This window comes from Pimephales promelas, chromosome 19 (assembly GCF_988280905.1).
Source record: "Pimephales promelas chromosome 19, fPimPro1.hap1.1, whole genome shotgun sequence".
Taxonomy (NCBI): domain Eukaryota; kingdom Metazoa; phylum Chordata; class Actinopteri; order Cypriniformes; family Leuciscidae; genus Pimephales; species Pimephales promelas.
The window spans coordinates 19812569-19838696 of NC_142787.1; the positions used below are offsets into that span (position 1 = coordinate 19812569).

General features: G+C 36.8%; 4 protein-coding genes across 6 annotated transcripts in view; all 4 read left to right on the top strand.

Annotated features, from left to right (window-relative positions):
- Positions 1-254: 254 nt before the first annotated feature.
- On the top strand, positions 255-3160 carry gstt1b (glutathione S-transferase theta 1b). The gene is made up of 5 exons (XM_089123748.1): positions 255-471; positions 832-919; positions 2084-2234; positions 2442-2618; positions 2728-3160. The coding sequence occupies exons 1-5, from the start codon at positions 360-362 to the stop codon at positions 2926-2928; spliced, it is 729 nt and encodes a 242-aa protein (XP_088979874.1). The 5' UTR covers positions 255-359; the 3' UTR covers positions 2929-3160.
- An 854-nt stretch (positions 3161-4014) lies between these two features.
- On the top strand, positions 4015-7754 carry p2rx4a (purinergic receptor P2X, ligand-gated ion channel, 4a). The gene is made up of 12 exons (XM_039688136.2): positions 4015-4292; positions 4362-4509; positions 5382-5453; positions 5710-5782; positions 5867-5963; positions 6384-6464; positions 6569-6710; positions 6814-6950; positions 7038-7131; positions 7235-7300; positions 7383-7478; positions 7593-7754. The coding sequence occupies exons 1-12, from the start codon at positions 4153-4155 to the stop codon at positions 7611-7613; spliced, it is 1167 nt and encodes a 388-aa protein (XP_039544070.2). The 5' UTR covers positions 4015-4152; the 3' UTR covers positions 7614-7754.
- A 235-nt stretch (positions 7755-7989) lies between these two features.
- Positions 7990-17958, top strand: idh3b (isocitrate dehydrogenase (NAD(+)) 3 non-catalytic subunit beta). 2 transcript variants are annotated; one of them, XM_039688140.2, is made up of 11 exons: positions 7990-8102; positions 8774-8944; positions 9173-9293; positions 9446-9506; positions 9602-9734; positions 11308-11441; positions 11518-11620; positions 11700-11846; positions 11967-12061; positions 12513-12573; positions 17588-17958. In XM_039688140.2, the coding sequence occupies exons 1-11, from the start codon at positions 8058-8060 to the stop codon at positions 17663-17665; spliced, it is 1149 nt and encodes a 382-aa protein (XP_039544074.1). In that variant the 5' UTR covers positions 7990-8057; the 3' UTR covers positions 17666-17958. The 2 variants fall into 2 exon arrangements, with proteins under 2 accessions (XP_039544074.1, XP_039544072.1); XM_039688138.2 differs by lacking the exon at positions 17588-17958 and adding an exon at positions 15755-15975.
- Positions 17959-18409: 451 nt separating this feature from the next.
- ptpra (protein tyrosine phosphatase receptor type A) overlaps positions 18410-26128 on the top strand; it is a 34692-nt gene continuing 26973 nt past the window's right edge. For both annotated transcript variants that reach the window (XM_039688132.2, XM_089123885.1), the window contains exon 1: positions 18410-18783. The gene's annotated coding sequence lies outside the window, so the exon portion shown is untranslated. The remainder of the gene's footprint in view (positions 18784-26128) is intronic.

Below are 26128 nucleotides of genomic sequence, written 5' to 3' on the forward strand. Positions count from 1 at the left end.
ATGAGCTGTCACGGTCAAAATACCTTTCACTTCCGACAGATGGCGCTCATTGTACCAGAGAGGGAAGAAAAATGGAAATAAAAAATTTATTTAAAGTTTTTTTCTTTCTCATTTGATATTATTCATGAATTTTAAATGTTACCATTATTGGGTTATTTTGTGTTCTTTGTGATAAAATGAACACAATCACGATGACGTGCTCTTTTGGAACAGAGATCAACGGGGTGTGGTGTAGTAGCAGCCTATCAGTAGTTAGTTATAACCTAGTAGGCAGTACGTTCTTGTGCAGCAGTTCAGTCATTTTTTGCAGTTTTGGACTGGGTTGTGCTTCAGTGTATTGTTCAGGTCCTTTAAAAAAAATGTCTTTGGAAATTTATTTGGATTTGTTTTCGCAGCCCTGTCGCTCTGTTTACATCTTTACCAAGAAAAACAACATCCAGTTCGACCACAAGAAGATTTCTCTGTTTGAAGGTATGATATCATATACAATTGTGTGGAGTTTGTTTGTGTGCACTCTGTATTGATTTGGCTGCATTCGTCAACAAGGAAAAGCTATATTCGAAGTTCTTCATTTTATAATGGGATGTAACGTTAACTGTATCGTTTCCCCTTTTGTCACAATTCAATTAGGCCTATGTGTGTTTAGAAAGTTGTGGTTACTTTAGACTACTACATGCAGTTCTAGTGGCAGATGTGGTTAGTCAAGCTTGGCAAACAGTTATGTAGTTCCTGCACGTCTTTGAACATTTAAATTGTAGGCTACCTAATTGTATTTAAGTAAAATAAAACCCTGATACATGAGTATTTTACCAAAACGTATTTGTCCCCTAGGTTGTCAATATGGTGAAGAGTATGGCAAAATCAACCTGTTAAGAAAAGTTCCAGCAATCAAAGATGGAGACTTTTGCTTGGCTGAAAGGTATGTGGTCTATGAAATGCAAGTTATTTCTTGTTTTCAATTTAATTTAAGATCTAATAAATAAAAAGTTATAGATCAGTGGCTCTCAACTTTTTTGTCAAAACAAAAAGAAAACCCCATAAGTGGTCCAAGACAGAACAGATGTTTCAGCCCATAGCTTTCTTCAGTGCTCATAAAACAGACAGAAGCACCACCCTTTTATATGTGTATGTGTATATCTATCTATCTATCTATCTATCTATATATATATATATATATATATATATATATATATATACAAATTTAAAATGCATTCTAAACATACGAAAACATACAAGATCTTTCTCCTCATTCAAGCTGGGGTCAACAAAATCAACTCAAAAAGCCTCTCTTTGTAATGATGAATCACATGAGAAGTGTGATCTTGTCTACAGTTGGCACTCATGTGTTCAAGTAGTATCACACAATGAGTGCATGCATGGCGCCAAATAGGGGCAGGGCTACAGGTCTTTATAGTACATCTCTTCCTGGTTACCTCAGAGACTACCGATTTTTCCAGTGTCTGTCAGCTATAATATAAAGACACTATACTTGCCACAATGGGTATTACACTTAAAGATATATATTTTAAAAAATCCTAACAAAAGGATCAGTGGTTCTGGTGGGAACAAAACTCAACCCTTTATACTTACTTCATGAGGTTTGAGTTCTTTACCAGTGTGGATGAAGATCAAGTTGCCCTTGTTTGGCATGCACCCACTTCTGAGTTTGTTGTTTTAAAAATATTTTTAAAAAATCCAAGTACAAAATATGTGAGAGATTTCATCTTGAAAATGGACCTTGCATGATGGCTCTGGGATGCCACTTCGATTAAGCCAGGGATTCTGACAAAATTCTGAATCTTCTACTTTAAATATTTAGAGACTTTTGAATCCCAAAACCCCTGGGAATCCTGCTAACCCTCCAATATTCACTAGTTGTTCCATGGAAGAATAAGATAATGCAAAAGTAAAAAAATAAAAATAAAGGTTTATTTTTGATAGACCCTTTTTTGTGTGTGTTCTGAATACATTTTCTAGTATGCTCTCTCTTTAGAAATTAAAATACTGTTGTTTATTTTGTGTCTCCTGTGAAACTGTTCATTGAGTAAATTAACTGTTATTTCCTGTTCTAATTACCTCTTAGTGTTGCGATTATGATGTACCTGGCTGAGAAGTTCCACACTCCGGACCACTGGTACCCAGCTGACTTGCAAAAGCGTGCTAGAGTAAATGAATATCTATCATGGCAACACTCTGCCATACGGATATATGGATCCAGGATACTCTGGTTCAGTGTGAGTAAAGCGTATTTGTTCTCATTCGAAGGCACTAGTGAACAGAACAGTGCTTAGATTTCAGCAAATCCCTTGTTGATAGCAGACTCCAATTACTCTGTGGCTTTGGGATTGAAACCTAAACTTTAGAATTGCTACTGGGCTAACTGCTAGCTTTTTGATTGTTATTTGTTAATGGAACTAAATTGTTTTCTTGTATTGCTGTAGCTTTTGATCCCAAAAGCTATGGGAATTGAGGTCCCTAAAGAAAAGTTAGACAATGCAGTAGAGAATCTTGACGGATCACTGAACCTTTTTGAGGAGAAGTTCCTGCAAGACAAGAAGTTCATTGTTGGTGATCAGATCTCATTGGCTGACCTGGTTGCTATTGTGGAAATCATGCAGGTATCCATTCAAATCAAAATCAAGCAAAATGATAACCTAAGTATTTAAGGGGAATAATATATGACACAATATTCATATTTGATAACACCTCTCCAATGGTATGTTTCAGCCTTTAGGTGCTGGCATGGATGTGTTTGAGAACAGACCCAAGCTCAAGGCATGGAAGGACAGAGTCAGAGAAGAAATTGGGGCCGAGCTGTTTGATGAGGCCCACCAGGCACTCCTCTCTCTCCAGGAGGAAGTGAAAACCATGGATCCCAAAAAGATGGATCCATTAAAACCCAGAGTTTTGAAATATTTCCTCTCATAAGCAAACTGGTAAACATGGTTGGTTAAAACAGTTATCCATTATTTATGAAACTTTATAATTATACAAAAAAATAATTTTCTCAGTTATTTCATATACTTTCCATTTTGATGAACCACTAATAATGATATCAGCTTTTATTAAATTGTAAATGACATAGAAACATTAATGTTTGTCATTTGATTGTCTTTGTGTAGAATTAACCTCATAAAAAGAAGCAAACTGGGAAATTGCATGTTTCCAGGTGTGTTTACTCTCAAATTCTGAATTGCTGCACTCTCTGTGACCTAATGTTTAAAAAACTAGGCAGCAACACACTGACACTCAATACAGCATTGTTCCAGAAAATCACTAAACACTCATGGGAAAGAGCTGGGAGGAATGTTTCCTCCTTGTGTGTTTTTGGAATGTAATCAGATATTATGTGTTTTCCTGCAGCATAGGCTACTCTGCTTGCCATGGATAGCACTTTTTTGGTTAATTTCTTGTGGAGAAAAAAAATGTAGTCAGATTTTTTCCTATACATCTCTCAAATATTGTCGATAAAATCTTTCGTCACCAGTCTATGTCTGTTTATTTTACTTTCATGTGGATAATTAGTAAATTGAATATCTTGTGGAGGAAAAAATGTAGTCAGATTTTTTTTCCCTATATAAATCTCCCCAATATTGTAAATGAATATATATTTCGTCACCAAACTGTTGTTTACCTTCCTCTCTACAAAAAAAAAAAAAAAAATTATAAAGCAAAATTTCAGTCTATTTCTCCCCTAATAAATTTACAAAACAGAATCTGTTTACAGTTGTGCACTTCAGTAAATAATGTCAACTCAGGTGAGAGCTCATGGTATTTGAAAACTTTATGGAAGACTTAAGAATTTTAATTATTAATTGATTTTAAATTAAAATGTTTGGAGGCGTCTGGTTCTGGCTGAAGGAGCTTGTCACCGTTCACTTTCATTGTGCAGAAAACGGCAGCGTCATCGTCATTTCACTGAACAAAACGTGTTAATAATATACAGGAATCACCTGACAAAACTTCCTTTTTTCCCCGGACCAACTATTCCTTTAAAGCTGCTCTTGAGTAGGAAATGCTCGCATTGCCACTCTCTGAAGTGAAACAACTCAGCGCTATAGCGGGAAAGTGAACGACCTACTCAAGTTGTGACTGATCATCTGCAGAGTATAGCCTAAGAGAAAATGTTTTAAAGTTAATCAAGCGATCATAATGAGCAAAAAGGGTTGCTGTGATTCAGTAGGTCAGTGTTTTTTTGACTACTACACGTCAAAACTATTGGTGATAAGGAGCAAGAAAGTGGGAACGCTGAATCGGTTCACTCAAGCTTTAGTAATAGCATACATCATCGGGTAAGTTTTATTCTCCATTCCTTATTAAAATAAATTATATCATTTAAAAACGCCCTTATTTGGGCACAGGTATGTGTGTGTTCTCAAGAAAGGCTACCAGGACACGGACACCGTCCTCAGCTCGGTCACGACCAAAGTGAAAGGGATTGCTCTAACAAACACCACTGAATTGGGTGAACGGATCTGGGATGTGGCTGACTACATCATTCCACCTCAGGTAGTCCGTCGATTTGACAAAGAGGAGGTACAGGCTTGACATTTTACATGTCCACTGACCCCTCACTGGTGCCACCACCACCTTCATGGGTTACAAACCTGGTTATTATTCACACCTGCATGCTGTGTTCACTGTTTGAAAATGTCTGCACAATATGTTTTCATTGTGATGTATTTGAACAATAATACATGTTATGTGTGTGCAAGTTCACTTTAATTATCTTAAACCAGTTGTTTTTCATAGCTTTATGTCATTCAGAATAGTCAATATCCCAAGGCCCTCAACTCAGGCTGTGCTTTTTTTTTTCTCTTATGTTTTTCTTTCTCTTTCTTTTTCAGTTGATAAGACAAACTATCACTGTCAATACATAAAAATACATTACTTTTATGCAAAATACAGACTTTTATGCAAAACCTGTAGGCCTACTCAATAGTCATTACTCACACCTCAGCTAGTTTTTAATTTTCCAAAACAAACAGACATGAGTAAATATATTGTGTATAAAACCTACAACATTTCCCTATTCAAATTAATTTGCCAACAGTATGCTACAGTAAATAATGTCAAGTTAGAGCTCAATGGTGCAGATTTTTCCTCAGAGTTTTAGCATTTTAATTACTAAATATATTTTGTTTGAATGGTGTTATCTTGTGGCCCCTTTTCACATTTAAGAAAAATACTCTGTTTTGGAAGTATCCACTTTTTTTTATTTGCTTCATTTAATCAAAACTGGACAACAGACCATACTTTTTGCGAATAGCAGTGATTTAACACAGGAAATGGGAAAGTGTTCATGCCATCTGGGCTTTTTTCAGTAATGAGGAATGATATTTTCGATATAATTTGAAAACGCATGCTTTTAAATGTTTCAGGAGGATAGCTCATTCTTTGTGCTGACCAACATGATCATTACCCCTAACCAAACACAGTCCAAATGTGCAGAGGTGAGCCACTATAGGCTGTTTGCCATCCATTTGTCACTTAATGAAATGTAAAACAAAGCTTACTGGCTGAAATCAAATGCCATAAAAGATAAGATTTTAATCTAAGATTGTAAAATTAAATAGTTAATAAAATAAAGTGCTATTATAATAGAAAAAAAATGTAAGATGGTCTAATATATTAGAAAATATAGCTTTTTTACATTCAAATAAATGTATTTTCTGTATCTTAATGTTATTTTAAATTTGTGTGACTTAGAATCCAAATCCAGCGTCCATATGCACCTCTCACAGGGACTGCAAGAGAGGCTTCAGTGATGCTCGTGGGGATGGTATATCTCAGTATTATGACACTCTTTGCAAGACAGCAAGCAGATCATTTTATATACATAAAACAATGCATTTAATTTTTTCAGGTGTTCGGACAGGCAGATGTGTCCATTACAATGACACGGTGAAGACTTGTGAGGTGCTGTCCTGGTGTCCTTTAGAGAAGATTGTTGATCCCCCAAAGTATGTCTCTTAAATTATTTATATCAAGATTTTTTTAATGTTTTAAATATATTTATTTGGCTATATTTATTTGATCAAAAGTAAAAACAGTTATATTGTGAAATATATTAATACCAATTTAAAATAACTCTTTTTAAATGTATTTATTTCTATATCAGAAAGCTGAGTCTTTAGTGTCACATGAACCTTCAGAAATTATTCTAATATGCTACCTTGGTGCTCAAAAACCATTTCTTATTATTAATTTTGAAAACAGTTGTGCTGCTTAATATTTTTGTATAAACCATGGAAAACTACCATTTAAAAGTTTGGGTTAAGTAATTGTGCACTAAATTAGCATTTTAGACTGCTTTCTGAAGCAATACTGTATGTGTCTAATGTTGGTAATATTGTGTTTTATTTCCCTTCTTGACATCTCAGTCCACCACTTCTGGCAGATGCTGAAAACTTCACTGTGCTTGTCAAGAATAATATTCGATATCCCAAATTTAACTTCAACAAGTAAGCTTTTTAAAGTGCTTTATTTGTCTACTAGTTGGCTGCAAAATAAAACAATGTAAGCCAATTTATTAACTGAATAAAATGTGCTCCTTTTGTCCTTACAGAAGGAATATCCTACCAAATATAAATAGCTCCTACTTGACACAGTGTGTGTTCAGCCGTAAAACAGACCCTGACTGCCCGATCTTCAGACTCAAAGACATCGTTGGAGAAGCTGATGAGGATTTTCAGACCATGGCTGTCCATGTCAGACACTTCATTTATATTTATCTGCCATTGCTGTTTCAAACTCATGTTATAAAATGTTTTAATGTCATGCTTGGTGTTTTCCTTTCTTCCTTCTGCGTAGGGTGGAGTAATGGGAGTTCAGATCCGATGGGATTGTAACCTTGACCTTCCAAAAAGCTGGTGTGTTCCTCGCTACACTTTCCGCAGACTAGACAACAAAGACCCAGAAAATACTGTGGCACCAGGTTACAACTTCCGGTAAGTGGTGTTTGCAGTTAGTAAAAGTGGTTCTTCAGAGGAAGCTAGGTTGCATTAAAAGAGTGTGGTTTGGTCAAATTTCTATAGATTTGCTAAATATTACAAGAACAATGATGGCAAAGAGTCCAGGACACTTATCAAGGGATATGGTATTCGCTTTGATGTCATGGTATTTGGCCGGGTAAGATACTGTGACCTTTTTAATGTTCTAAATTAGACTCCTTTTATACAGGTTAGCATTAAAATGTAGCTGTTTAGCACATGCTAATGTTTTGTTTCTACAGGCTGGAAAATTCAATATTGTACCAACACTTCTGAATATAGGTGCTGGCTTGGCCCTTCTAGGCCTGGTAAGTATGTCTGTTACTTACTGGATTACAATAATGAACAAAATTGAATTATATTAATAAAATCTTTTGTGGTTCATTTCAGGTGAACGTTATATGTGATTGGATCGTCCTGACATGTATGAGAAGAAAGCATCATTACAGAGATCAGAAGTATACATATGTTGATGACTTTGGACTTGTGAGTATGGCCTCCATTTTAAAATCATCTGGTTAACTTTCTATAATTGCTAATTGAAAGTAAGCAGCTCTTGTGCCTCGCAAGAAACTAACATGAGATATTTCTTTCAATTAGTTATCAAACGAAGAAACATAGAAGATCTTCAGGCTACTGATTCTACACTAGTTCTATGAAAGTTTCATCATGAAGTGAATGTATTTGTTCAGGTTATAACATATATGTTATTCTGAATGGACAATCAGGGAAATTCTATTAATAAAAAATAAATATACAAATTATCAGTGTGATTTACTTTATGTAGTTGTAGGGTGATGTGGGTTCTTTTTGCTTCCAGAGTTTTGTAGATTTGTTAAAGAAATTGAGCTCTGGAATTAAATGGTAACTGTCTAATGTTATTTTATTGATATGTATGTATATTCAGCATTTTACAGTCTATGATATTCAGTTTACTGAGGACCCCTAGTGGGGGTTGAGGAGCACTGCGTAACACTTCATCCAGCAGGGGTCAGTAGAGAAACACATACTTAGCGGTTCCTAGTTCAGGAGGAAGATCGCAGAGACCTTTCCTCACGTTAATGCATGATGGCGGCCGCGTTGAGAGGGAGCCTAGTAACATTGGCCAAGGTGAGTCTTGAAACACGATGGTGTAATTTTCTCTTAGTTTACACTGAAATATTACTAATGTATGTTTGCTTCACACGGCAAAATACAAAGATTAACTGGGGAATAGGCTGCTGTCTGTCTGTAGACGTGTTTAAGTTTTGCTTTACACATGACGATGGGTATCGTCATTGGGAAAAATAGTAAAAACTTAAATGTATCAGATGACAGCTCACGGAAGAGGTCCATTAAAACTCGTCTGTACATTATTATTTTTATCCATTAGCATCATGCAAGGGGAATGTATTCCCTTAATTATTTCACTTAAAATGTAAAACATTTTGGCTGATTAATTGACCCTATTCTTTTAGGATTGAAAGACCTTTTTTTAGAACCATATATGGATGGTTCACGCAAATCCATTTTCCAATGACTGTCAGCTATTTAATTATCCTCCTGAGACCCGGGAGTTTACCTAGTGTGCATTTTATAATTGTTTTGCTGGATAAGTAGGACCTAATAAGTATAATAACTAAATTTTGTTTTTGTACAGGAACTAGTGTTTGCATAAAAGGATGTCCTCATGCGAGGACAGTGGGTCTAATTTATCATGACTGTTAAATTCACTTCAGCCTGAGCTGTCTGTGATGTCAACCCATAATAGCCATTGACCTGTGTTGTTTCTGACTCCTCAGGGTTTGAGTGTTGCCCGTTTGCAGCCGTTGTTCACCCGGTCCCTGAGTTTGACCAGTCAGAATGTTGCAGAGAGTCCCCCGGCACGTGCCGACAGCACTTTCAAGGTCACCATGGTCCCTGGAGATGGAGTTGGACCTGAGCTGATGACTGCTGTCAAAGATGTTTTCAAGGTACTGATGCACTCTCTTAGCCATGTTTTCAAAGACTTGAGGAAACTTTCTAACCTTCAGTGAATTCTTAGCCACCGCCGCCTTCTTAAGGCCCTGATATACTCACTGTGAAGTACTTTCATCCTTCACTTTGGGGTAGAAAGAAGTTCGAAATGCCTTTTCAACAGGACACTTGTGTAGACTTGCATCTATGCTTGTTTCCAATGCCCTTTTCATTTCACCCTCTAGGCAGCTGATGTTCCTGTGGAGTTTGAGGAGTTTCATCTGAGCGAGGTGCAGAACATGGCCAGTGAGGAGAAACTGGAAGAGGTTCTGTCCTCCATGAAGAACAACAGAGTTGCCATCAAAGGTAACATTTCTAATTTCTGATCACATTTTAATATAGTGGCTTTCAATCCAACATGTTAAACTAGTGAAAGCTGATTTATGTACTGACATACAGTATACTAATTTGACACTTATGTAAATAAATAAATAAATGTTAATTCTTTCTGTGCTTAGGAAAGATTCACACTCCTATGGAGTACAAGGGTGAACTGGCATCATATGAGATGAGACTAAGGTACTTCTTTGACATTATCATGGCTGCTTTCTCCTACTTGTGGTCCCCCTGCTAGTTTTTGATTATTGGGTTATTTCTTGTGTTATAATGTACAGGAGAAAGCTGGACTTGTTTGCCAATGTGGTTCATGTGAACAGCCTGCCAGGTTACAGCACCCGCCATAATAACCTGGATCTGGTCATCATTCGGGAGCAGACAGAGGGAGAATACAGCTCTCTGGAGCATGAGGTATCATAATTTATTTCTTTTAAAGGCATTTAAGAAAGGAAGAATAGATGAAGAGACCGATGTGGTAAGACAGCAAAAACGCAATACGTATTTCATGAATAAAACTTAAGCCAATTGTCCTCCGATAACTAGTTGGTCCTAGATGCATATTGGACTGAAAGATTTAACAGATCTGGAAGGGTAATTCAGCAGTTCATAATCAGTGATTTAAATTAAAGGCACAATATGTAGTTTTTTTGTAGGTTGATGACAAAGTGATGAGCTGAATGATGGGACCTTTTGTCAAGCTGATGGATCTAATAATGTTTATGGATGAGTGCAAACATTCAGGTTTTTTAACATTACAGTGGTATGAAGCAGGTCGCAATTGCTAAAGAGACAGATCACACGCGAGTCCCGCGGATATAAAGGATTAAGGACATTTAATTATACCGAACTACCCACAAGTGCTGGATTACTCACACAGGCCAATTTATTAGACGAATTAAACTTATGTTACGCTATCACACTAAACGGCATTTAAATGCGTGTTGAAAGTTATAATGTTATACTATGTGTTCGTTTGTTTGCTATACGAAACTAAAAGTAAGCTAGATCAACATTAGAATAACATACTGGCCATATTCTAACATTTCGTCATGTTAAGCTGACGTTATATAACATTGATTTGTTTTATGTACAGTTGCTCACCTGTCTAAAGCTGTAAAGTTGTGACTCGTGAAGTTCTGTCAAGTCCAAGTTAGTCACGGACGTGGAGCTCTCGGCATCTCAAAAACGCCACACTGATATTGATCCTCATTTTAGTTCTCCTTGTTTGTCCCAAAGTCTGCTTGCCATGGTCTATGTTTGAAAGAAACAAGAACTTTGTACCGCTAAACATTACGCACTACGCAGTTGTCCACGTCTGTCGCCATGGTTACATCATGGCTATGGCAGTATGAACGGATACCGAGGATAGTACCGATATTGCGTCAATGACAGGCAACTTTAATTTTTTTTTTTTTTTTTTTTAAGGACAGCCACTTATTTAAAGTTGTTTGTTCTCTGAAATAAAAATATTTTGGAGACTTATAGGATATTTTGTGAAATGTTAAAATGTGACATATCACACTGTGCTAGTGATTTTTGGATATTTTATTACAAAATTCTTACATATTGTACCTTTTTAAGGTCTGCTCTTCACACAGAGCTGTCATGTTGCTTAAATAAATAACATAAAAATAACACGCATTGGTATTTTGTTTTTCTGTTATGTTTACGATGACGGGTGTGGTTACTCTCCTGGTATGAAGTAAAAAGTCAGCAATTCTCCTTTTTGTGTTTTACAAGAAATAATACGGCATTAGAACAACATGAGGGTGACCACTTTTCTCCCAAAAAAATGATATGATTTCATAGACTTAAATCGACTTATTCTTATTATTAATTGGTATTATTTTCAGGACTCTTTGATGAATAGAAAGAACAGGATTTATTTGCAATAGAAATTATGAATGTCCTTACTGAAACTTTTGATAATTTAAAGCATGCTTGCAGGATAACCTCTACATCATGAGCACCTCTGTGTTTGCAGAGCGTTTCAGGAGTGGTTGAGTGCTTAAAGATCATCACCAGGGAGAAATCTCGGCGCATCGCTAAATTTGCTTTCGACTATGCCACCAAGAAGGGCCGCAGCAAAGTGACCGCCGTCCACAAAGCAAACATTATGTAAGTGTGACGTGATATTTCACTCTTACAGTTCTGCTCAATGCATAGACTCACTCACCTTGGATTATCGCCACAGGAAGCTTGCGGATGGTCTTTTCCTGCAGAGCTGTGCAGAGTTGGCTGAACTTTACCCCAAAATTAAATACGAAACCATCATCATTGATAACTGCTGCATGCAGGTATAATTTCCATTCTTTTATTGGTGGCTGGCAATGAGAAACGGCCTATATATTTGGCATGTTGTTCTGTGTCCCACAGCTGGTGCAGAATCCGTATCAGTTTGATGTGCTAGTGATGCCTAATCTCTACGGCAACATCATCGATAACCTGGCGGCAGGGCTGGTGGGCGGAGCCGGCGTAGTTCCAGGCGAGAGTTACAGCGCAGAATATGCTGTGTTTGAAACGGTTGGTCTAAATCTAAATTGTTTTTCATGCCACCGTCATTCATTATACATAAACAGTTTCTGACTCATGAATTGCTTTGCTGCATGTGGTCTTTACAGTTATTCTTGCATTTCATTTCAGGGTGCCAGACATCCCTTTGCTCAGGCTGTCGGCAGAAATATCGCAAACCCCACCGCTATGCTCCTCAGTGCATCGAACATGTTGAGACACCTCAAGTGAGTTTCCCACTGTTATCCAGCTCTGATATTCAATATTTACTTTTCACCATCATATCTTATGTTTTTAAACTTAACATTTTTACCATTTTATCTCTGTTTTGACTTTCTATTCATGTGAAACATGTTTTTTTTTTTTAGATCTTATTTGTAATCTGACTTTACACTTTACATCATGATTTGTTATCTTGCTGTTGTATAAACTACTGGTCAAAAGATTATATATAAAAAATGCAGTTAATACAGTTATTAGCAAAATTTATTTCAATTTAATATCTATGAACTGAATATCATTTTTAAAATGTAATCCAATATGCAAAGCTGAATGATCTTTTAGAATCATTCTAATATGCTAATTTGGTGCAAACATTTCTTATTATCAATCTGAACAGTTTTTGCTGTTTCATATTTTTGTAGAAACCATGAGTTGAGTGGTTTATTTTTCTTTCAGCCTTGAGTATCATTCAAACATGGTGTCTGAGGCTGTCAAGAAAGTCATTAAGCAGGGCAAGGTAAGTGTTTGTGTGTTCATGTGTAAAATGGGAGAGAATGGTGTATTGTAGGGCTGCAACAACTAATCGATAAGATCGATGATCAATTATGAAAATCATTGTCAATGAATGTCATGATCAATTAATCGGTCTGCTTGCTTCACGGGGAGTGTTTAAAGGTGACTGGATGAAACGGGCCAATCATGATGCTCTGTCTTGCATGCACTTTATGAGGCACACACACACAAGGTCTCTCTTTCCCTCCGTGCGCATGCTACACAGTTTGGAGCACAGTCTCTTCTGTCTCGCATGCGTGCTCTTGCTTGCGTGCTCTAAATTCCAGGAGACTTGGGATGTCTGTGTTTTGTCTCGAGCATCAGGTTGCACAATCAGTTCGCTCGCAACTGAACTTAAAAAAAACGCTACTGCAGAAATAGGTTAAGTTAAATCTGTGTTTACAAAGTGAAGCACTAAATATAAAGGCAGTTAATAACAGCAGCGGTAAAATATTGTTTTTTAGTCTCTGTACTCTGTGGTTTTCAGGGAATGCTTGAGCACTAATGCATAATTGTTCTTGTCCTTTTAATCAAGCTTGTTAGCTTGCTGCGTACTTCCATTCTCTTTTTAACAGCATTTGTCTACTATTAAAGGTTCTATATGTAACTTTTTTTATAAAATGAATCGGTTTTTATTGCCTGTGTTTGAAGGGGTTGTAATCAAACATTGCAATGATCAGATGTCACGTGCATGCGCGCTCCCGAGCGTCTCTATCCAGTCAACCATGTCTCTATCCAGTCTCTATACAATCAACGCATGGTTATTTATTTTTTGTTTTTACATTAATCATTGTTGTCAACTTGCCATCAGCAATTATCATTAAAAACAAAGGATGTATTAATATTAGTAAAACTTGATGCGTGTATTTTGCACTTTTTAAAGTGCACTTTTACTCATAAATACCCTGATTTAGGGTTCTATTTAGGTATAATAAACCAAATCAAATAGATTTTTTTTTTCCAATTAATCGAAAAATAATTATCCGATTAATCGATTATCAAAATAATCGTTAGTTGCAGCCCTAGTGTTTTGTGTGGCTGATAGAGCTCTATATGCATCTCTGTATTATGTAGAGAATATGATCGTGTAAGTGCAAGTGTTGCAATGGTTTTTATGAGTTCAAGATGCAAAATTTGTTGTCGATGGATGTTTAACATGCAAGTCTATATAGTCCTGGTGGCACTGGTTTTCACCCTAATTGGTGGGTTTCCCTTTGCGAATTGTTTTGGATTAATGGCACTAACCACAACACACACCCTCTTTGTTTTATGTGAATAGTTGGGCTTTTTGGTTAGTTCTGTGGGTTGAGATTCTGCTCACTATCACACTCACTAACTTCACCTTTTCTAATATTTTATCATTCTCATCTTATGGATTCATTTTGAAAGTCTTAAAATAAGGTCTTTAAAAACTTCATTTTAAAACTTTCAAAATGAATCCATTCTATCCTCTTTCTTAAAGGCACAATATGTAAGAATTTTGTGATAAAATATGCAGTTCCTGCAGTTGTGAACTTACAATATCCCAAAAGTCTCCAAAGATTTATTTCAGAGAAATTCCAATTTTTAACAAGTGGCCGTCCTAAAAAAAATGTTGCCTATCAATGATGCAATATCTGCACTATCCATGATGTAAGCATTATGTAACCATGGTGACTAGGGGTGTAACGGTACATGTATTCGTATTGAACCGTTTCGGTTCGAGGCTTCCGGTTCGGTACGCATACAAACCGAACGATTGCTTGGACCATTTTTCTTGCCGGCAAAATTCGTGCTGACGCGGCCAACACAACGTTGCGCAACATCCAAATGGCAAGGGTAATGAAAGCAGAACGAAACTGCGCTCCTCGTTATGTGCTTCACGGATCGTTTATCAGTTCGGACCAGCAACATCTGTGCAGCGCGAGCCGATCTCGATCAAGCAACACTGTTACTACACCGCGCTAAGAGATCCGGTAAAGAAAACATTTGAATTCGCCACTGAGGTAATAACATCGCTGCGAGATCTAGTGAGATGCATTCATCTCTGTCATGGAAACCAGGAGAAACATTGTGCCGCGAATAAACTAGTACTTTACGTCCACAGACCAGCAACATTCACCATGGATTTAATATAGTAACACTAACTGTAACCAGTTTGGCTGGAATGGTGAAATGCTTTCAAGTACTTCACACATCTTTTTCCAGCACTTCAAAATTCAAATATTATATAAATAAATATATATTTAAATGTTATTTTTAATGTGATGACCAAAACATTATTTGTTCATCCTTCAAAGATGACACCTATTTATAAACCTGAAAGTTTCAAGATCTAGGAAAACTCACACTTATTTAAAAATATTTTTTCTTTAAACAAATAGGAAATTTCTCTGGCATTTCTTTCTTTTTGCTGTATCGAAAACGTACCGAACCGTGACTTTAAAACCGAGGTACGTACCGAACCGTGATTTTTGTGTACCGTTACACCCCTAATGGTGACAGACGTGGACAACTGCGTAGTGCATAACGTTTAGCGGCACACAGTTCTTGTTTCTTTTAAACATAGACCATGGCAAGCAGACTTTGGGACAAACAATGAGATCTAAAATGAGGATCAATATCAGTGTAGCGTTTTTCAGATGGCGAGAGCTTTTAACAAAGATGCTGTAAAAAATATTTTGTGACGCTTTGAGAACCACTGGCTATTTTTTTTATTTTTTTGAAAGGATTGCCTTTACAGGGACTTTAAACAAATAACGTTCAAGTTTCAGTACAACGGAAATGATTTATGGTTTGCTGTCTCTAGTCAAAGCAGATGGTATTTGTAATTGAGAGCATTTTCAGTAAATGTGCATCTGCTAGATAATTGTTACTCTTAGAAGGGCACTGAGACAGAAACTAAAAGCCACAAAATATACATTTTGATGTAATGTGGTCTTCAATCTATTACTTTCATACATTAAATACTCTGACATTCACCCCTGCAGCTTTGGCTTTTTATTATTATTTATTTATTTTATTAGCCGTCTTAAAGTCATTCAAGTTTGTGCTTGTTGTCCATGAGTTCTGATGTGGTCTTCACCTCCCCTTTCTTCCTCTGCCATTACATCCTGTTCTGGGTGTATGTGACTGTCTCTGTGTGTGTGTGTGTGTGTGTGTCCCAGGTGAGGACGCGAGACCTAGGGGGTTACAGCACCACTAGTGACTTTGTCCGTGCGATTGTGGCCAACCTGAGTCATCGGACTGTTTGAAGATGCTTCCCAAACCCAATACCTATCCCGGATCCCCTATATATGCCACATTTCCCTCCCCTTTTCCCTTCCAATGTCTCTTTTTTTTTTTTTTTTTGACTGATTTATTTTTTATTGTTGATGTTTTCCCCCTGGAATGTTACGTATTCATGTACATTTATTTTAATTTCTGTTTTTCATTGTATGCATCTTAAAACAGAATCACACTTCCATTTAAAAGTTTGGGGTGTGTAATATCAAATGATAAAAAAGGATATGAAGAGTTCAGATGCAAAAGCCTCTAAATGCCATTTGAAATTTTCTTCTTTAATGATGACTTTTATCAAGCTTGTATATTTAAGTTCAGTAATTTCACTTAAATAACAATTAATAGGTAATTATCATTGCCATTTAAGTGAAATTACTGAACTTAAATATACAAGCTTGATAAAAATGATCATTCTAGAAGAAAATATCAAATGGCTTTTGCATCTGAACTCTTCATATGTTCTCCAAAAGTGCATTTATTTGATAAGAAAATGCAGCAAAATCTGTAATATTATCCTAATGCCATGACGGCCTAAAATAACCTTTTTAAAAATGTCATTTCTAGATGACAAAGCTAAATGTCACACAATCCTTCAGAAATCATTCAAATATTTGGTGCTCAGGAAACATTTCTAATTATCATTTTTGTACTGCTTAATATTTCTGTAGCAATTGAGATGCATTTAGATTTTCTTCTAGTAATATTTGATGAAAAGTACGTTTAGAAGAACACCATTTATTTGAAATAGTCATTTGTCACTTTTGATCAAATGAATGTGTCCTTGCTGAATAAAAGTGTTAACCCCCAAACACACACACACTTTTGAACTAGTGCATGTCTGACATCAGTTTACTGCACTACTTTGTTTGCTCCAGTTTTAATGGAAGTTTTAGTTTATCCTAAGCTGTACGTGCCCCGCTGTTTCTGTAACGCTCAGTTTTATCCCTGCTTTTAAATCATCTCTGTTTGGGGCTGGTCCTCGTCGATTTGCCTTTGCGGTTCCAGAACCTCAGTGAATTTGATTATCAAGTTCTCAAAGACCATTTGGCATATTGAGACGGAAGTTCCAGTGTGATTGTTTTTGCTCTCGCGCTGTTACTAATGCAAACATCACTAATCAAATCTGCTGCCGTCATAAGTCAGATAGACAATTATTGGTTTAGTTTGGTGATGCAAATGCTCTGGACAGAAAGTCTTCTCCGTGACATTGCTGACTAACTGACTGACTGATTTCAAAGACCAATGACATCACTGCCTCAGTCATTATGGTTCTGCTCTAATATGTTTTCATATGTTTCTTATGTGTCTTAGTGTGTCTTATGATACTATTTTATAGTATATCTTATGGTGTTTGGGAAGGTGGAAACAACACATCAATTTCACAGATTGTTCAAGGTTTATTCGTGCCATTGATTAAATGACTAATGCTTAGTCAAATGATTTTTTTTTCAATGCCAAAAAATAAATAAATATGTAAAACCAAAAGGATTGAAAAGTGTCGCTTTGGAGTCACTTGTATTGTGTGATGCTTGTGGTATTTGAAGATCTTCATCCCCATTTAACATTTTGTGTTTAACCATCAAACTGGAAGTCAAAATAACCGATATGGGATGTGCTAAATGTCTGAGGAGTGTGTTTGTGAGAGAAACTGTTAAATACTGATACCTCTTAATGCAAACAGACAACAAAAAAATATTTTATTGCTGTCTTTGGTGTAGGTTCGCACATCAGACCTGGGAGGCTACGCGTCAAGCGATGAGTTCACCAGGGCCGTCATCGCTAATCTGGCTGTCTAAACCAATCCACAGCGCTGGTTCTCCAGTATCAAAGTCTTTTGGTCCAACATTTCTCATTTGCTCAGGTCTTGCTAGTGGTCTAACATTTCAGATTATTACAGTCTACAACAAGAGCACAAGTGTGGTGAAATTCATATTGTCTGTGGCCAGAACCCCTGACATTCCAGACTATTACAGAATAACTGGATTGCTTTATGATGCTGCTTAAGAAAAAAATATTTATTCAGCTATTTATTATTTAATTGCAATTGCTACAAGTACATTAACATTAATAAAGCATAATATCGTGGCAAGTCTGTGTGGTCTTTTTCAGGAATATTACAGTAAAAAAAGTACTCTATTTGCTAAATGATGCAACTGCTACAATATCCATGTTATGTGTACGTGGTTGACTTGTGTGGGGGGAAACTGAAATATTATTTATTATTGTATGTGATAATGTACTGTTGTACTATAGTACAAAAAAGGTAACAAGGAAATTAAAGTATAAAATGGGTGTTTATACATAAGTGTAACTGCCTTTTAAATTTTAAGAGGCTAGTCACTTTTCTAGAATCTAAAATAATTCTCCAGTTGTGCTGTTCTCCGACTACTCTCTATGCAATACCACAACCAGCCGCAGGGTGGCGCGTTGCGCCTAATCGCTGCGCATCCGCGCATTCCCCTTTCCTGGAAGCAAGTCGTCCGCCAGATGTCGCGACGTCTCTGCGTGGGAAGAGGAGAGGAGGGGCTTGGCCTGGGAATCCGCTGCTTCCCATTCCAGGCGCAGGGGCACAACATGGCGGATTAGGAGGCGACCGACGCGCCCGGATACAGCGAACAAATCGCGGGATACCGATTACCCGTCTCGTGGAGAGGGCAGGAATATAGGCTTTTCGGAAAGCTAACGCACACCTTTAAGAATTTCCGAGACATGCATTTTGGATACCAGTAAGCGCCTTCGCTGCGTTGCCCAACTCCAAATTGGCTGTCTGTCCGAGATCATTCCTATCACCCAGGCCCCCCACCCCGAACACACTCTCGGTTCCTGGGGTGTGGAGACAGGGGCCGGGGAAGTGGAAAACAATCGCACTTTATCTGGAACACCGGGCTCCGTAGTGCGGGACAGGGCTGTCAAGGTGAGTTACATCGCTGCTTCTCTGAGCGCAAACTTCTGTTCATCGCCCCAGTTTATCTGATATTTACCCCTTGTGTCACTCAGGTTTTGTTGCGTTAGTGGGTCGTCTGGCCAAAGAAAGCAAAGCCCTTTGTGGCACATCCGAGACCCAGACGCAGATTTATCTAACTTAATGTTTACGCACCGCGCAAAGATGTTTTGGGAGCGCACCCAATAATGTTTGAAGCAACGCGAACATTTGCCGAACTAGCTGGGAGGCAAGGAGGGAAAATGAGGGGGTGGGGGGTCTGCCGAGAAAAGGAGGGGGAGAGAGAGAGACGCTTAGCTTTTAGTGGAAGTCGGGCAGATTGTGCGCCAGAACGCAGGCGTGATTTCTGACTGGATACAATGGCACGTTATGAAAGATTCTTCACTTGATACATAGTGTCGGTGTTAATGGCTTAAGACTGGATAGATTGTGGAAATATAAGTGATTTCTGACTTGAAAATTGTTACTTTTAATGGTTGATGGACAATTGTAGCAGCAGTCTTTATTATTTATGACTTGATGCATTGTGGCAACGTGAATGGTTCTGGATTTGAGATATTGCAGCAAAATAAATGATTGAATGAATCATTTCTAACTGTATAAACAGTTACTGGATAAATGATTTAGGACTCGTTAACCCAGTAATATTGATGGTACTTCTAGACGCGTTAAATAGTTGCAATATTAATGCTTCCAGACTGAATATTAAACCAGTATTCTGTATATCTGACTGGATACATTACAGCAATATTAATTATTTCTGACTGGAATAGGCTACAAAGTTTCACAAAATAAATTATGACTAGATACATTGTAACAGTATAAACCATTTAGGCTAATTGAAGGTTAACTATTAATAATAGGCTAATAAATAACCATCAGTAAAAACTGTCCCAGACCAGATACATTGTGACCGGATATGTTGCAATCTATCTATCTATCTATCTATCTATCTATCTATCTATCTATCTATCTATCTATCTATCTATCTATCTATCTATCTATCTATCTATCTATCTATCTATCTATCTATCTATCTATCTATCGTACTGGATGTATTATAATTTATTTCAGAAATTATTAAAATTGTTACTGCTCGTAGCCTAGGCTACATAGTAATTCAAATAATTTCTGAAATAAATTCTGACTGGTTGCATTGTAGTAATATGAATGATTTCTTCATTGATATATTGTGGCAGTTTGAATTTTTCTGAACTGGGTACATTCCTATAATATTAATTGTAATTTCAAAATGATGCATTCTGGTCTTAGACTGGATATATAAGCAATACTGTAATAAAAATTCTGACTGGTTAAATTTAAAAAGTATGTACAATTTCTGATTGGATTTAACGGTTCCAGACTGAATACATTGCAGCTACCCATATGCTATCTGACTGGATACATTGTAGCAATAGTAATTATTCCAGACTGGATACATTCTAAACATTGTAACAATAACGAATGGGAAGACAATGGCAGTCCAGTGCGTTCGCGTCACGCGCCGTGTGCGCGCTGCAAGTCAACATATTGATCAGCGCTTTGTCGCTACATGTTTTAAAAATGTTTGTGTGTGTGTGTGTGTGTCCGTGTGTCCAGGGGAGGGGGGTCACGCGAGGGAGTTGGTAGATTGTATCTCACAAACACAGGAATTATGTCGCTTAGACGTCCTGTCAAGTGCGCTATATTCATTGTCTGCACTTAGGTGAGAGTTGCCATTCTAATTCGCCCTTTTCTCTGCGTTATAAATAGGAGTTTTACTTCTATTCGTATTCGACCGTAGTTTGCACGCCACTGCAGTGCTAGCATGCCTAGGCAATGCTGGATTGAGAATTCAACTATCTTTGCCTCTGCTACTTGATACGTTTGTGTCTTGTGTGAATGGTCATAATATTTCAAAGAAAATTGCATTTAAGACTGTTTCTATATTGTTTGTTCACGTTTTGAAGGTGTGACAAGTTGAACTAGGCTAAGTAATTTAGGTTCCCCCTTGCAGTTTACCTCATATTATGTATTTTACCATCCACACAGCAGAAGACTGTTGAATGATGTATTGATATTGAGACTATTATTCAAGTCACTTTTATTATATAGCTATTAATTCCATTCAAATAGTTTCAAAACTGTTTCACTGTATACAGAAAAAACAGCTTCAGTTTTAGCTGTAAAGCATCTCAGCTACAGAAGACATTGGTGTATTTTTTTTTTTTAGCTCAAATCAGATTCAGTGTTGGTTCAATAAAAGTCAGTGTTGCAAAGTTCATCAATTAAGAAACATTTTACATTTTAATTATAAAGCAACTCCACAGAACATGTCATTATTCCGCTCAATGTTGATTCAGTTCAGTTCAATGTGTCTATTGCAAAGTTCAATTATGAAATGTCAGCTCAGTCTCAGCTCTGGATCAAGTTTTGCAATATCCTCCGAGAGTGTCAGTACAGTCAGTTCCGTCGTATTTTCTCAATATTAGTTGTCTTTTATTTGAGCAAGCCAAATGTGACAATGGCAAGGAAACCAAAACTTAGCAGAATTGGAAGAACATATTTGTACATTTTGTTCTCTGCATTCTTAACAATTCAGATAGTGTCATTGTACAGTTGATGTATTGGTCTATTCTTACGCTGCTTGGGTTTTTCAATCGCCTTGTCCTGTTTGGACCTGTTATTACTTCTCTCTGCAATCCATGAGGTTATGAAATAGACCTGCACTTTTGGCAACTGGAGATGACACCCTGTAGTTCTCCCACAGCTTAACTTTTGCGATGATCCAACCATCTTGCGTAGCTGGCTTTACGGATCACGCAATACTTGTGTGGGTTTTTGTCGTGTAATTAGGCATTAGGTATATTTTACATACATTCTGACACAATTCCAACAATAGTGCATGTCTGAGTGTTTTTTGTATTGAATAATAGACAGTAAATGTTAATTCTAAAGAGGTTATTCTTCATGAACATGCCTTTTTGGTTACACTCTTGCCAGGTAAAGCAATATAGACATGAATGCACGCCAGTTATGTGTTAATTGCAAAGATTTGTTTAGTCTCAACCCGGTCTTGATAAGAAGTTCATAGTAATGTATTCTAACAGGCTCGACATGTTGGACTTCTGATGATTTCTATGATTAGTCATTTTGAAGTGAGACTTCTGAAGTTAAAAGCAGTTCAGCTAATTACATATGTCACATTGGATCAGTGGAGAGGGTGGATTCTTGGCCGTTGGTTTCCTCCCTGCTTCCAGGAAGCACAAGGGCCCAGACAGAATCCATGCCCGTTTGTATTAGCTACGGATGGGAGGATTTGCAAGACGTCTCATTGAGGAGTTAAAGGCTGATCAGGTTTGATCTTGTGTATTATATTGCTTTAAGTGATAATGAGTTAATGAAGTTTGTTTTTGTTTTTTAAAGGGACGGTTCACCCAAAGTCATTATTTACTCACCCTCATGACATTTTGAACATGCATGACTTTCTTTCTTTGATGGAATGTACGATGACGATGAAAGTGAGTTTGTATTGGAACAAAAAAGCATCATAAAAGTGCTCCATATGAGGAAATGTTTTATTGATTAGCCTATTCATTGAAAATCTTGTGGCTCACCTTGTGGCTCGTGGGAGTTTATAAAAGAAGTAGCGATGTATACAAATTGTGATAATTTTGTCGTAAAGCTCTTGGTGATTTTGCATCAATTTTAAAGCTTGACAATCCCAGTTTTCATTCACTTTCATAATATTGAAAACCAAGCCAGGATATTGTACGTTTTGTGGAAGAAATTACATGAGGGTGAGTAAATAACAAGTTATTTTTCCTCAAATTCTTTGTCAACTCTGATAGAGAGAAAGGCCACTGTGTGTGTGTAGACACACTGTGTGGCTCAGTCTGACTGTGTGTTAAATACTGACCTCATCTGTGCCACTTCCTGCCCTCTGGGTGTGATGTGGCTAGACCAGAGCATTCTCTGGGAAACCCTGACACAAGACTGCCGGCAGGACACCACACAACCCTCCCGCTCTGCCTGATGGGTCAAAGGTATCTGTTTACCTTGACTTCAGTGCTTGTTTGCACATAATTCCTCAAGTCATACTGAATGATTACAGGGATCATATAAAGACTTCATATCTTACTCTCAGGTTAACCACAAATTCTTCTTTTTTTTCTACATTTTTTTTTTTTTTTTAAATGTAGGCGATTTCTCATTTTAGCCTGCATTTTTCTATTTTTCATGCTTCTAACGGCTATTTAGCTAAACAAATGTTAATTATTCTAACAATTAATATAATCTGAAATTAATACAGAAATATTCACTGTCAAACAAGTTTAAAAATATATACATATTTTGTTTTTTTAATGTCTCTAATGTCCTCAAAGGCATTTTATTTGATCAAAAATACAGTCGAAATGGTAATATTGATAAATGTAGTTATTTTTTTTTTATAAATACTTTTTCTATTTTAATATATTTTAAAATGTAATTCATTCCTGTGATGGCAAAGCTGAATACTCCAGTCTTCAGTGTCACATGATCCTTCAGAAATCATTACAATATCCTAATTTGCTGCTCAAGAAATATTTCCTATTATTAAATCAATGTTAAAATCAGTTCTGCTGCTTATTATGTTTATGGAAACAATGAAACATATTTCCAGGATTATAAATTTTAGAATTATAAATTGTATTGTTGTTTTTAGCTCTGTTGCTAAAAACAACAAAAAAGTATTAATTTCCTTTAAAAAAAAATAACAGTCATAACAATATTTATTTTCTTTTATTTACACATGGTCTTATCTTTTCAGAAATAAATCACATTATGTACATGAATGTTATCATAATAATGGGAGATACTTTACTTAAAGGTGCTATATGTAACTTTTCTTTTAAAATGAATCCCATTTTTATTGTCTGTGTGTGAAGGGGTTGTAATCACTCATTACTATGATCCACTTGTCGGGTTTTGCTATTACCTCTGAAGGCCAGTATTCCAGAAATAAACTGCATGTATTTTGCGGAAGAACACCATAGCCGGAGCTACTTCTCTCAATTAACGTCTATGGCGAGTCACGCAGGCACTGGGCAACTCCGCACACGAGACCCGGGATAAAATAGTCCGAATATAAACACTTATTATAGGCGTACCGTAGTGATTCAGGATAAGTCAAAAACACGATTTGGAAAATAGATTCATGATGTAGCCTACTCGTTCATTTTGAACATAAGTTACGGACTGCAGCAGCTGATACAAGGGCGTTCTGTTGCGTGAGCGTCCACTCGCACATATGCGACCACATACAATTTTAACTCGCACATTTTGCGACCAATCAAGAATTTTACGGAACTAGCCAACATAAGGAGTCATAGCTATGGCCCAGACAGAACTTTGAGTTTTCTGTTCTGATTTTGGAAGAAAATATGTGGAATAGTAGCAAACACAGTCAGTTGTGTTCATCTGAGCTGAGAGTCTGATATTTTTTTTTAGATCAGTGTTTTTGGTGTGCGTTTACTAGAGAACGAAAATTCTCCCTTAGCCATTTTGCAATCAGGTAACTTGAGTAAATCATTAGATCCCAGCTCATCTGAATGAGTTGCTGGAAGCGGTGCACAGGAAGTTGCCGGAATGGTGGGATGTGTGTTATTTAAACATCATCAGAGTTTTCTTCTCGTGACAGTGTCATCTTGCCTGTCCGCTAGCCTGTCCCAGTTTGAGGGAGATGAAGAGAGGCATTGAGATTATTCCTGTCACACTGCACACTCCTCCAGGGTGCAGAGCAGCGTATTAATAAACTGTGAATGGGGACAGACAGATACCCATTATCTCTCCATAGAAAAAGCTTTCTGGCTGGAGAAGGAACCTCCATTGCAGCATTCTCTGCTACCTCAGTGGGCATTGTATTGATCAGGGCAGGGATGGGGAACTAATTTTCAGTCATAAAAAATGTACAATGTAACACAGGATGAGGATGTCATGGAATTTGGTAGATTTTGGATGAATAAATCAAAGGTAGGGCTGTACAATTGTGAGATGTACTAGTGTCTGTGAATGTTCAGGTGCAAAAAGACCTTTAAGTATGTGTCTCTGCGTGAATGACTGACGTGGTTTTATCTCCTCTACATACACAAGCATGTGTGACATACGCAAAAAACGGCATTTCTAAGAGGTGACGTCGCAAACATTTCACCATTTATTTGATGAGAATGATCATATCAACACACATCACACTATATACACACAGAAACTCCTCAAAATAAACACTAAAGTAGTTTAAATTTAAGAAAGTGTGACAAATATTTCTATTGCACAGTAGAACGTACTTTTCCTTAGTTTTTTTCCATGTTTTAATTGCAATGTTGTGCAGCACCTTGCATAAATAAATAAAATGAATTGGTAAATGTTATATGTTAATTGGTAAATGTAAATGGGTTTCGTTTTAAAATATTGTTTAAATTGTTAATGTTGTTTATGCCTTCATTTGATTACCAGTGGCTTTTGTTTAATTTAATAAATGACACATTTTTAAAAAATGTAATTAAACCATTACAATGTAATCCATAAAATAAACAATTTAATTTGGGAAAAGTGAAACTTATCATATAGGGCCATGAGTGATTCCCTGACCCAAACTCCACTGCAGTAAATAAAGAGTGTCTTGACTTTCTTTTAGTGCTGGCCCCTGACTAAAGATTTTTTTTACTAGTCAGATGTTTATTATATTAATTTATTTCCATAAAAAGATATACTTGCCATCAGAAAATGGTTTCAGTTTCAGGTTTGAGAAAGAATAGTATATGTATCTACATGTATATCACTGAAAAAATACTACAGCCATAATAATAAGCATGTAAAATATAAATTAAGCAGTCACTGCATAAAGCTTGCTCAGCACACCGGCAAAAGTAATGATTTTGAATGTGTCTGTCAGTAAGAAATATGCTGCGTTCACGTGCTATGGAAAATAGGATATTTTCCACTTGTGAACTGGTATTTACCAGGGTGTTGCGTTCAAGTGCTTTTGTTGTCGTAATGTGGTAAAAAAGATGGAGATCCAGACCTGTTATTTAGCTAAAACTATTTTAGATTGCTTAAGTCATCTGCAACAGCAAGAAAATGATTTATCAAAACTCAAAAGGTAAATAATATGCTGTATATTTTCTAGATCATGAATAATATTCACGACTCTCGCGGTGCTCTCCGCCATTTTGAAATGGTCAAAAGGTTATCTCATCTCGGCAACTCGTCCATCAAAATATTCTACGTGTTGCCCAGTGGAAAATACCACATGAGGGGGTGTTCATGTGCATTTTCCACGTCGGGTTTTGGTATTTACCAT

Coding starts and splice junctions, on each gene's coding strand:
- gstt1b (XM_089123748.1), top strand. CDS start 360: ATGTCTTTGGAAATTTATTTGGATTTGTTTTCGCAGCCCTGTCGCTCT. Junction 472..831: donor GAAGATTTCTCTGTTTGAAG/GTATGATATCAT, acceptor TTTGTCCCCTAG/GTTGTCAATATGGTGAAGAG. Junction 2,619..2,727: donor CTATTGTGGAAATCATGCAG/GTATCCATTCAA, acceptor GGTATGTTTCAG/CCTTTAGGTGCTGGCATGGA.
- p2rx4a (XM_039688136.2), top strand. CDS start 4,153: ATGAGCAAAAAGGGTTGCTGTGATTCAGTAGGTCAGTGTTTTTTTGAC. Junction 4,293..4,361: donor GTAATAGCATACATCATCGG/GTAAGTTTTATT, acceptor ATTTGGGCACAG/GTATGTGTGTGTTCTCAAGA. Junction 6,951..7,037: donor GCACCAGGTTACAACTTCCG/GTAAGTGGTGTT, acceptor AAATTTCTATAG/ATTTGCTAAATATTACAAGA.
- idh3b (XM_039688138.2), top strand. CDS start 8,058: ATGATGGCGGCCGCGTTGAGAGGGAGCCTAGTAACATTGGCCAAG. Junction 11,621..11,699: donor TTGATAACTGCTGCATGCAG/GTATAATTTCCA, acceptor TGTGTCCCACAG/CTGGTGCAGAATCCGTATCA. Junction 12,574..15,754: donor AAGTCATTAAGCAGGGCAAG/GTAAGTGTTTGT, acceptor TGTGTGTCCCAG/GTGAGGACGCGAGACCTAGG.